General features: G+C 40.5%; 1 protein-coding gene across 1 annotated transcript; it reads left to right on the top strand.

The window, feature by feature from the left end:
• Positions 1-877: 877 nt before the first annotated feature.
• On the top strand, positions 878-11,208 carry zgc:113307 (uncharacterized protein LOC553753 homolog). The gene is given in 5 exon segments (XM_034167598.1): positions 878-1,171; positions 1,260-1,578; positions 4,696-5,007; positions 10,986-11,018; positions 11,021-11,208. Coding segments are annotated over 5 exon segments (1,065 nt in total). The 3' UTR covers positions 11,128-11,208.
• The last annotated feature ends 834 nt before the right edge of the window (positions 11,209-12,042 follow it).

Below are 12,042 nucleotides of genomic sequence, written 5' to 3' on the forward strand. Positions count from 1 at the left end.
AATTGATGCAGCAAAGCTCCAAATCGTTCAGACATTTATTCGCAATAACAAAAATGACGAAAGGGGTGAACCTGTGCTCACACAAAGCCTGCTCAGGCGTGAAAAAACTCACGCATGCGCACAAAGGTTCAAGCTTGGCTGATGCAATCACACGTGATTCAAATCCATATGGTTTTTGAAAAAAATTTAAAGGTCGGATACTTTTCTAACAGACCTCGTATACATACAACAAAACTTGTCCTTTGCATTTAACCCATCCTAATTACAGATAGACACAATCTAACCACTAGGAGCAGTGGGCAGCCACAGTCCAACATCCGGGGACCTACTCCAGATGTAGACGTTGCCTTGGTCACGGATAGAGAAGGAGCAGGCCCTAAATAAGCATGTTTTTGATTGTGGGAGGAAACTGGAGTGCCCGGAGGAAACCCACGCTGACACGGGGAGAACATGCAAACTCCACACAGAAAGGGTGGGAATCGATCCCACGACGTCCTTGCTGTGAGGCAAGGCCAGTGATAACCCACTGTGCCACCAAATACACTGTTGTTAGAACCTTTCTATGTGGAGTTTGCATGTTCTCCCCGTGTCTGCGTGGGTTCCCTCCAGGTACTCCGGCTTCCTCCCACTTCCAAAGACACACAGGTTAGGTGAAATGAAAACTTTAAATTTTCCATAGGTGTAAGTACAAATATGACTGAGTTTGTCTATATGTGACCCTGTGGTAGACTGGCGTCCTGTCCAGTCTGTACCGTGACCCTTGTTTGGAGTAAGTGGCTATATAAAATGATTGAACTCTTCATGGTAACACAATTATAACTGGGTCTTCAGCATTTTGTCATCATGTTTGTTTCAGATGGAGTTATATCTAAGCACCATGGTTCTCCTGTGCTGTGCCGTGGCCGTGCTACTGAGCATTTCTGCAGCTGATTTAGCTAGTTTTGACTATGGAGGAATCCCTCTGTGGATCAACCGGTTCCTAGGTGAGCCCAGTGTGCTGAGCCTGCGGGGTCGCATACACTCAGACTGGAACCGAGCCAATAACCCTCAACCCTGCCCCACGCAGTGTGACTGCCCCATCCAGTGGCCCACAGCACTGTTCTGTGACCACAGAGGACTGGAGGGTGTCCCTGACAGCCTGCCTGAAAGAACTCAGTACCTCTTTTTGCAGGTGGGTTAAAGTGATTGTTCCACTGGCATCATCTGTACCATGTCTTTATTTTAACTCATCAAATCATCAGGCATTGTTTTGTTTCCAGGGGAACAACATCTCGTTCTTGTCTTCTTCTGCTCTGGCCAACATTACAGGTCTGCGCTGGCTCATCCTAGACCACAACCACCTGCAGAGCAGCAAGATGGACCAAGCTGTTCTGCATAATCAGACCCAGCTGCATTATTTCTTTGCCAACTACAACCACCTGAGAGCAGTGCCCAGTGATCTGCCAGCTGCACTCAGGCAGCTGTGATTGGCCCATAACCAGATCAGCAGCATCAGTGCCAGGGTGTTCCAGAATCTGCACAATCTGACGCTGCTGCAGGGAAACAGACTGCAAACCATTTCACAGGGAGACCTCAGAGGTAACGGAATGTGTCATTTCCTTTGTGACTTTACTCACACAGACTGTGCTTTGAACATTTGGGATGAGACAGTCATAGCAAGAGTGCACTGCTTGTGTGCACGCTGTCAGATCATGCAGTGCATCACTGAAAAAAGTCTGTTGGATTTGCATAACTTAAAAATGTACATCAGTTGCACATGATCAGAATGTGTCTTTGGAAGTGGGAGGAAGTCATAGCACGTGGAGGGAACCCACACGAACGGGGAGAACATGCAAAGCAATCCCACGACCTTCATACTGTGAGGCAACTGTACTAACCACTAAGCCACTGTGCTGCCCACACCACCTTATCATAAAAGAAATCAAAACACACAAAATTAACACACACACAAACAAAATAACCATATAATAATTATTATAATAAGAAGAATAAACATTTTTATAAAGAGCTTGCTAATTATTTTTACCAGAAAAATATGTTTTAAGTTTAGATTTGAAGCCTTCAGCTTGGTTCAGTCATCTAACATTGGTTGTTAAACTACTCAATAAAGAGTTTAATAAGCAAAAGTTCTAATCTACCTGCTAACGTCTTCTTGACCCTAAGAACCAGCACTTTGGTAGTGCAGTGGACAAGCTGGCACATAAGGCACAATAAGTTCAACACAGTAAGGAGGAGTACAGCCACTCAGTACTTCATATGTTAGCAGCAGAACCTGGAAGTCCACTCATCTCCATCTCACCCTGTCCTCTGTATCTTCCTCTGTCACACCAACCACCTGCATGTCCTCCCTCAGCACATCCATAAACCTTCTCTTTGGCCTCCATATTCTCCTCTTGCCTAGATGCTCCATCCTCAGGATCATTCTCTCTATATACCTATATTCCCTCCTCTGCACATGTCCAAACCATCTCAAGCTTGCCGCGCTGACTTTGTTTCCAAATTGTCCCACCTGAGCTGTCCCTCTGATATGTTCATTCCTGTCCATGCTCGTCACTCCCAAAGAGAGTTCAACATCTTCAGCTCTGCCAACTCCAGCTATCCCTCCTGTCTTTTTGTTAGTGCCACCATCTCTGACCGTACAACATAGCTGGTCTCACTACTGTCTTGTAAACTTTCCCCTTCACTCTTGCTGATATTCTTCGGTCACAAATCACTCCTGCCACCTTTCTCCACCCCCTCCATCCTGACTGCACTCTCTTCTTCACCTCTCTACCACACTCTCCATTACTTTTAACAGTTGACCCCAAGTATTTACACTCATCTATTTTCACTACCTCTACTCCTTGTAACCGCAGTGTCCCACTGGGCTCCCTCTCATTCACACACATGTACTCAGTCTTTTTCCTATTGACTTTCATTCCCCTTCCCTCCAGAGTGTTTCTCCACATATCCAGGTTAGACTCAACCTGCTTTTTATTATCATTACAGCTCACAATGTCATCTGCAAACATCATAGTCCATGGCGACTCCTGTCCGATCTCATCTGTCAACCTGTCCATCACCATTGTGAACAAGAAAGGACTCAGAGCTGATCCTTGAATGAATCTGTAATTCCTACTGTGCTTCTCACTGCTGTCACACTGTCTTTGTACATATCCTGCATCCCCCTCGCATACGTCTTTGCCATTCCAGACTACCTTATACAACCCCTGGCAATAACACAGACATGACACAAAACTAAAGTCATTTCAAATGGCAACTTTCTGGCTTTAAGAAACACGATAAGAAATCAGGAAAAATAATTGTGGCAGTCAGTAACGGTTACTTTTTTAGACCAAGCAGAGGAAAAAAAAATATGGAATCACTCAATTCTGAGGAATAAATTATGGAATCACCCTGTAAATTTTCATCCCCAAAACTAACACCTGCATCAAATCAGATCTGCTCGTTAGTCTGCATCTAAAAAGGAGTGATCACACCTTGGAGAGCTGTTGCACCAAGTGGACTGACATGAATCATGGCTCCAACACGAGAGATGTCACTTGAAACAAAGGAGAGGATTATCAAACTCTTAAAAGAGGGTAAATCATCACGCAATGTTGCAAAAGATGTTGGTTGTTCACAGTCAGCTGTGTCTAAACTCTGGACCAAATACAAACAACATGGGAAGGTTGTTAAAGGCAAACATACTGGTAGGCCAAGGAAGACATCAAAGCGTCAAGACAGAAAACTTAAAGCATTATGTCTCAAAAATCGAAAATGCACATCAAAACAAATGAGTAACGAATGGGAGGAAACTGGAGTCAACGTCTGTGACCGAACTGTAAGAAACCGCCTAAAGGAAATGGGACTTGCATACAGAAAAGCTAAACAAAAGCCATCATTAACACCTAAACAGAAAAAAACAAGGTTACAATGGGCTAGGAAAAGCAATCGTGGACTGTGGATGACTGGATGAAAGTCATATTCAGTGATGAATCTCAAATCTGCATTGGGCAAGGTGATGATGCTGGAACATTTGTTTGGTGCCATTCCAGTGAGATTTATAAAGATGACTGCCTGAAGAGAACATGTAAATTTCCACAGTCATTGATGATATGGGGCTGCATGTAAGGTAAAGGCACTGGGGAGATGGCTGTCATTACATCATCAATAAATGCACAAGTTTACATTGATATTTTGGACACTTTTCTTATCCCATCAATTGAAAGGATGTTTGGGGATGATGAAATCATTTTTCAAGATGATAATGCATCTTGCCATAGAGCAAAAACTGTGAAAACATTCCTTGCAAAAAGACAGAGAGGAAAAAAAACATGTATAAGTTTCACTGGGTATAAGTCACATTTTTTTTCTTTATTATCAACTCTTTAATTTGTGTTTTTTTGTGCGTTGGAGGAGTGAATATTTTATTAGTAGTATTTATTATTGCTATTTATTTTATTTAGTGTGTTGCATTCTGGGAAAGTTCTATATAAATAGTTATTATAATTATTATTACCAACAAAAGTGTGATTTCGCTTCAAAGGTGTCTATAACAAGGCAGGGTCAGGTTACATGAAAATTGATTTTAATAGTAAAATGAGCTTTCATTTCTATTTTAAACAAATTACATAGATTAGCAGCTGTACTTAACTGATTCTTCTTCAAGTATGTAGACCTGACCTGACCATGAATACTTTCTTTGTCCTGCAGGTCTGTTCAGCCTGAACCTGCTGGACCTTAGTGGTAATTTGCTCCCAACTGACCCCAGAGGTTTGCCATCTTCTATCCATCACCTCTATCTGTCCAACAATGCTCTCTCTGGACTGACTGAGGACACCTTTGTGGGACTGGTCAACCTCAAGTACCTACGCCTAAGTCATTGTGGTCTGCAGGCCGTCCCTCCACAGGTCTTCAATCTGTCCAGTTTGGTGGAGCTGGATCTTTCCCACAACAATCTTACAGACATTCCCACAGTTCCCACCACCCTGCAGTACCTTTTCTTGGAGGCCAATGAAATACAAGGTGAAGGTTCTCACAAATTCAACAAATGTAACCCCTTAAATTTTTAATATGGCAAGAGCAAGAATGCACGTTCACATCCACACGTGCACTCATATTTTTAGGATCACGGCTGTACTGTGTCATGTTGGTGGGTTATATGGGGTAACCTCCCCAGGACAGTTGACACGTAAAGCTGACGTGAAACAGAAACATGGAAAACAGTTGGAGCTGTACAAGGGAAAGGGAGAGGTGAGTTACATAAGGGAAAAGATGGAGAGTATGAGGGGAAAGGAGAGAAACACAGAAGGAGACATAGAAAGAAAAGAAAATTTTAAAAGATGGAAAGGAGGAGAGGAAATAGTGGGTGAAGGAAAAGTAGACTAGCAAAGAATAAATAAGTGGTATGAAAACATCTGTGAGGAATTCAGAGGAGTGCCAGAAGCACACTCTGTTCCTCTTTTTATATTCCCCTTTTTCCCCTTTCTGTCTGCTGTTACAGATGGCACTCACATTATAATTCAACAGAGTGAGACTCGAATGCCATTTGTGACCATGTTTAACGCCACAGTGGAACTTACATGAACATGCAAAGTGCAATCCAGTGGCAGCGGCGTAGCGTGCAGTTTTGGCTCATAGGTGCTGGCATAGTGTGAGTGCAATACAGCAGACAGCAGGGCCGCAGCCCGTTTGGAAACAACGAGACAGACAGAAAGCAAAACACTTCCTCAATGGCGTACACCTCACCGTCTAGCTTGCACTCAGACGCCTTCACTGGTTTGTGGCTGCCAAAAATTACACAGTGGGTAACCTGTAAGCTAGTTCAGGCAGTAAACTCGACATTGTGCATTTGAAATACAACAAATAATATTCATAATTAAGTAGATGTGTTTTTATATACTAAAGGAGAACTACATAGGTTTGGTCAGTTTTTAGCCGCTTTGTCTGTTTTTGGTCGCATTCTTCTCATGTAAGAAATAAAGCCTTCGTTGCCTTGTCCTTATATCAACAGGGGACCATGTATGTGTTGTTGTAGTGCCGTGAAGCAGTTTGTGTTTCTCGTGAGACACGAGACTCTCATTCATACAACTCCAAGTCAGTGTTTCTGAAATTGCAAGGCTGGTTTTCTGCTATGAGACCCTAAGTGGGGGAGAGAGAGAACCTCATTCTCTCCAAAACAAGTCATATAACCATTATAGTTACTCCTAAACTGTAAAATGAATGTAAAAAATGTTGCATAGTTCCCCTTTACTAACATAGTGCGACAACGTACCAGATATCACGTGATAAATTGATGGGGCAAATTGTCACAAGTACACACTGGAATGATTGGTTTAAAATTCTGTATTGAAATAAGGAATGATGACAAAATTAGACAAAATATGTACCCAAGACTTCTTTCTTTTGTTTGAAATGACACTTTGCACCAATGTGATTGTGTCCAGTCACTGTAAGAAAAGTGTCAATTATGTCCAACATAACCCACTCTCAGCAAAAATTCTATTCGCTGTTATAATAATTATGAGGACAGTGATTGTTTTCTAAGTAAGAATCTCTAAACAGACTCATATTTATGGAAATAGGAATAAGTGGTTAAGCATTCACACCCACTACTGTAATAATTGTTATAATAGCTAGAGTTATTCAATAATGGTTCATTAAAATATCATTTTGTTAATCTAGTGTTTTATTACAATCATGGTTGCAACAGAAATTACACTCACTAGTACAGTAATTATCACAACAGTGACCATTAGTATCTATACAATAACAGCCAAGTGGCCTCTGTGTGCATGTGTGCATGTGTATGTCTTCGATCATGCAAAATCCGGGGAGAGCTGACATTTTTCGTTTGGTATGCTTATGTATTTTGGGTCAAGGATGAACGCTGCAAAAACGGAAAGTTGATAGGACAAATATTTGGGGGCAAATTAGCAATTTTAGCTAACCAGTAAACAATGTGTTGTGCTGCAATGCACCATGGGAGTTCAGGTTTTTTGGGTTTTAAATGCTGTTATTGTGGTTTATGTTAATTTAACAGTGTTATTGATTTATTGTGTTTTTGTAGCTGAATTGGTTTAGTCAGTTTAGTTAAATCTTGCCGTTCCCATGAGTGAGTTAAGTTTCATGTTGCTGGTGCCATGAGTGAAAACTGTAGTGCGTTTGATGTCTTCTGCCACCATCTCTGTTTCTGCCTGTCTAAAATTAGAAGCCCCTGCTTGCGGCAGAATGCGGGAAAGACAAAATGCTGTGTGTGCGTGCAACTTTGACCACAGAGACAGTGGAGAGCTGACATTTGCTGTTTGGTATGCTTATGTGTTTTGGGTCAAGGATGAATACTGACAAAATGGAACATCGATAGGACTAATATTTTTGGAGAAGCTACGGATATTAGCTAACAGGACAGAACAATGGATGTTGCGAACTACATTCTGGACTCACACGCCATTCCAGCAGTGAGTGGTAAATCGTCATCTTTATATTAAAAGTGTGAGTGTGGTGAGTGATTTTATTTCGTAAGTTCAATGTAAGTACATAATATAATTGTAAATATGGTAAAAATACATGGATGACACAAGAAAGTGAAAACACTTATTGCCATTGTGGTCCATTTAAAAATGAAATGACAAACTAAAAGTAAATAATAATAATAATGATAATAATAATAATACTTGTGTGTATATGATAACAAGAACCTCAGTAATTTATAAACATATTATGACAGAAAACTAACATTAAAAATGACATAATTAACAGGAAATAAAAGGGTTGAGTTCTTCTTCTAAAAATGTTGAGGTCTAAGGTCTAACAATCAATCAATCAATCAATCAATCAATCAATTTTTTTTATATAGCGCCAAATCACAACAATCTGGACTCACACGCCATTCCAACTCATTTATACAAGCTTTGCTTAATTTATTACAAACCTTGAAAAATGTCAGCTACCTATTTTATAAATACTACTGATTCTAGAGTCTGTGGATCCCCACGGGCAACATGCTGTTATAACAGTTTACTGCAGAGGTCGTAAAGTGAGTCCAGAAAGAGCCAAGAAGGTGCAGAGCATGATGGTGGTAGAAGTTCAGTGTGTGTGTGTGTGGGGGGGGGGGGGGGGGGGGGGGGTATAACATTTTGCCTTTTTCAAATACCAATGGGAGCCATTTCCTGTAACTTTCGCATCTTATCTAAAATTACAAACTAAGTCCATGTCCACACGGAAAAGGAGATAATTGTTTTCTTTCATTTTCGAAATGTATTCCATAAACATGCCACTGTATCAAGAAATATCCCCGTACCATAGACTGTAGTCTATACACCAGGCCTGTCTGTGGCACTGTAATGCTACCACAAATAAACAGACAAGGAGACATGGAGCATGCACACAACTAGGGTTTGGAGCTAATCAATGTAGCAGCAGAAGGTAGAACCTTACAAAGTGGCACACTGAGTAAAATAAAAGCCTTTTTAAGAGAAAGAGGGTTTGCTGGCTGTTCTTATGGACTCCGTGGCACCAAACAGAATGTTAAAGAAATGCTAAAGAGACTTATTCCCTATTTGAAGCAAAGCATTGTTCGTGCAGGGGTGGTGGCCACGTGGTGGGTGCACTTGGGTTCAGTGCGGAAGGTTTTTGGTTCAAACCTCATCCCTGCCACATTTCTCCATGTAATGTGGAGTTGGGCCAGGCATCCGGTGTAAAACTTGTGCCAAATCAACATGCTCCACTTTGGAATTGCTGCAGCAGCCCCAAATGAAAACAAGGGAGGAGGTGTAAGGGACTTACTTTACTGTGTTTGCATTTTTTTTAAAACAGCACTGTGTGTTGGTCCACTGGCAGCTCTCCAGCTCACAAACGAAACAAAAGAATGCACACTTTCAGTGAATTAAGTTTAACTATTCAAAAAATGCTTACATCTATGCATCAACAGGTTGCACAGCATGTTTATGAATGTGGCTTTTGAAGAAAAGCTGCACTCCACAGCCCAGTTTTTCACAGGCTGCATTCGTGTGCACACACAGCATTACTGACAGAGAATTTCACGGACCGCTGGTGCTGACGGTCCAGGAAAGCTCTGAAACTCGTAACAAGGCAAAAAAACAACAACAAATCAAAAACAAGTAATCACCTGGAAAAACAGGGGGGGACACCCTAAATTTGAAAATCTGCATGATGGTGCTAAGACTCAACATGATGGCACAACGCCATTGTGCCACTGGTTTCGTTGCCCTTTGTTGTCCTTTGTTAAGTGCCGTGTGACTGGGCCAATAGGCAGAGTCCTGTGGGTTATTGCAATAGCAGTTTATTACAATATCCGTTGCAACAGCATTCATGCCCACTACTATAATATAATGTATAATTATAATAATATTCAAATTATTACAATCATGAGTTATTAAATAATGGTTTATTACATTAGCAATTGTACCTATAGTGAAATAAGTATTACAATAGTGAATACATATTACATATTGGTTTATTACCATAGCAGTTTATTGCAGTACCATTTTCAACAGAATTCACACATACTGTAATAATTATTACAATACTGACAGTTATTATATCATGGTTTATTGCAACAACAGTTAATTACAACAGCGGCAGCAACAGCATTAGCACCCACCTCTGTAATAATTATGATAACGGTGCCGTTTTAAAATATCAGTTTATGACAATACCAGCTGCAATAGCATTTGTGCTACTACTGGAATAATTATTACTATAATGAAAGCTATTAAATATCAGTTTATTACAATAGCATTTTATTATAATAATAGTTGCAACAGCATTGACATCTGGGATTGTAATAAACATTATAATTGGGAAAGTATTACAAAACTGGTTAATTGTGAAAGCAGTTGCAAGGGCATTAGTCCCAGCTATACAATTATTACAACAGTAACACTTAGAGATACCTGATGTTGCACTCCATAAGTTAAACATTCTAAAATGAGTTAGCAGACTGAACTGAAATTAAATGAAACACAGCCCCTGCTACACATCATCTTCTGGTAAATGTAAGATAAGATAAGATAAGATAAGATAAGAAAGCCTTTATTCATCCTTCAATGGGGAAATTTCAGTGTCACATCGCAGCATAGAACAGTAGGAATAGACAGAAGGGCATGCAATAAAACAAACAAGTATCTCTTAAAAAACAAGAACTAAAAAAAGCACTGAGTGCCGGGTAACGCTAAGGCTACCATTGTTCAGTTCAGTGCTGCACTGTCAGGATGTGAAAGTGATCAGATAAAGTGACTTCAGCGTGAAATGTACGATAAGTTACTCTGATATTTACAATATGGACAGGTTAAAATATAGTAGGTAAAGTGACTTGAGTTTGCACCATAAGTTAAATTATTGCACCTAATAAATACAGCAGGTAATGACATGATTATTGTCCTGGTTGCTATGGTTACCACAGTACTAGCATTGTTCATTGTACAGTCTGACAGCAGCCGGGAGAAATGATCTGCGGAATCTCTCCCTCACACAGTGAGGGTAGATGAGTCTGTCACTGAAACTGCTCTCCAGAGCAGACAGAATGTCCTGCAGGGGGTGACACTCGTGGTCCAGCATAGATGTAAGTTTAGCCAGGACCCTCCTGTCCCCCACCTCCTGCACAGAGTCCAGAGGACAGCCCAGGACAGAGCAGGATTTCCTGATGATCTTATCCAGTCTTTTCCTGTCCCTCTCTGTGATGCTGCTGCTCCAGCAGACCACACCGTACAGGAGAGTAGACATGTAGACAGAATAAGAAGAAATGTAACACGTGGTATTGATCTGTTTCAGTGTATAACCACAAAGAATGCCCTCTATAAACTATAGTAATAAATACAATGTATTTGAAGTATTTCATCATTATTATTGCCTGATGAACACACTGGACACAATAAGAAATCAAAGCTCTCTACTGTCCAGACAACAGTACACATCATACATAACGGAACATTTTTTTATGCATTCAAATTAACCCTGATGCTTCCTCTGTTTGCTCACCCCAGAGTTCAATGTAACAAGTTTCTGCAGAGAGATTGGACCTCCAGGATAAAGATCTTACGACTCGATGGAAACAAGGTCTCGTACCAGCAGCTGCCCCCTGACTGGGTCTACTACCTGCGAGTACTTCAGAGTATTTACATCTGACCTCACCTTCTGAAATCAAAAGTTACTTCACATTACAGTTATCATATTCTGCTTGGTGCAAAGATTAAACACGAGGAATGGAATTTTTTTACAATCTGCAGCTTTTGTCAATGATTTGTGAACTCAAATAGTTCTGTGTTAAAGCTTGGAAGCAAAGACAACTTATTATTACCTCCACCAACGAAGTTGGGCAGAGGCTATGTTATCACCCCTGTTTGTTTGTCTGTTTGTGAACAGCCTGGAACTCATAATTTTTCATATACGAGGTCTGTCCAAAAAGTAACGGACCAGGCGAATGACGCAACCGACAGGCATGAAAACACTCACGCATGCGCACGAAGGTTCAAGCTTGGCTGATGCAATCACACGTGATTCAAATCCATATAGTTTTTGAAAAAAATAAAAAGGTCCGTTATTTTTTGGACAGACCTCGTATATGCAGAGGTGTCAAGTAACGAAGTACAAATACTTCGTTACTGTACTTAAGTACACTTTTTAGGTATCTGTACTTTACTCCTTTACTTATTTTTCTGCCTACTTCTGACTTCTACTCATTACATTTTCACACAAGTATCTGTACTTTCTATTCCTTACATTTTTAAAACAAACAGCCTCGTTACTCTTGGCTTCGGTTTAATATTTATATATATATATATATTTCACGTCATGTGCGCCTGTAATCAACTTTTCTGCAGCACGGCTTTGCTTTGAACCGTGAACCAATCGAAGCAGTGGTTCGCAGATTGAATGCTTCAACCTATTGCTTCGTTTATTCTTTCTTTCTTTCGCTTAATTTTCCCCCGCTAAAATCCTAAAGAGCATACTTCTGTGAGTATTATTTACCTTTTCTATATTAAACCGACCTGTTATGGTCTTCTGAAACAGCTGATAGATGTATTTTATAACTTAAAAACG

The sequence above is a fragment of the Thalassophryne amazonica genome, chromosome 3 (genome assembly GCF_902500255.1).
Source record: "Thalassophryne amazonica chromosome 3, fThaAma1.1, whole genome shotgun sequence".
Taxonomy (NCBI): Eukaryota; Metazoa; Chordata; class Actinopteri; order Batrachoidiformes; family Batrachoididae; genus Thalassophryne; species Thalassophryne amazonica.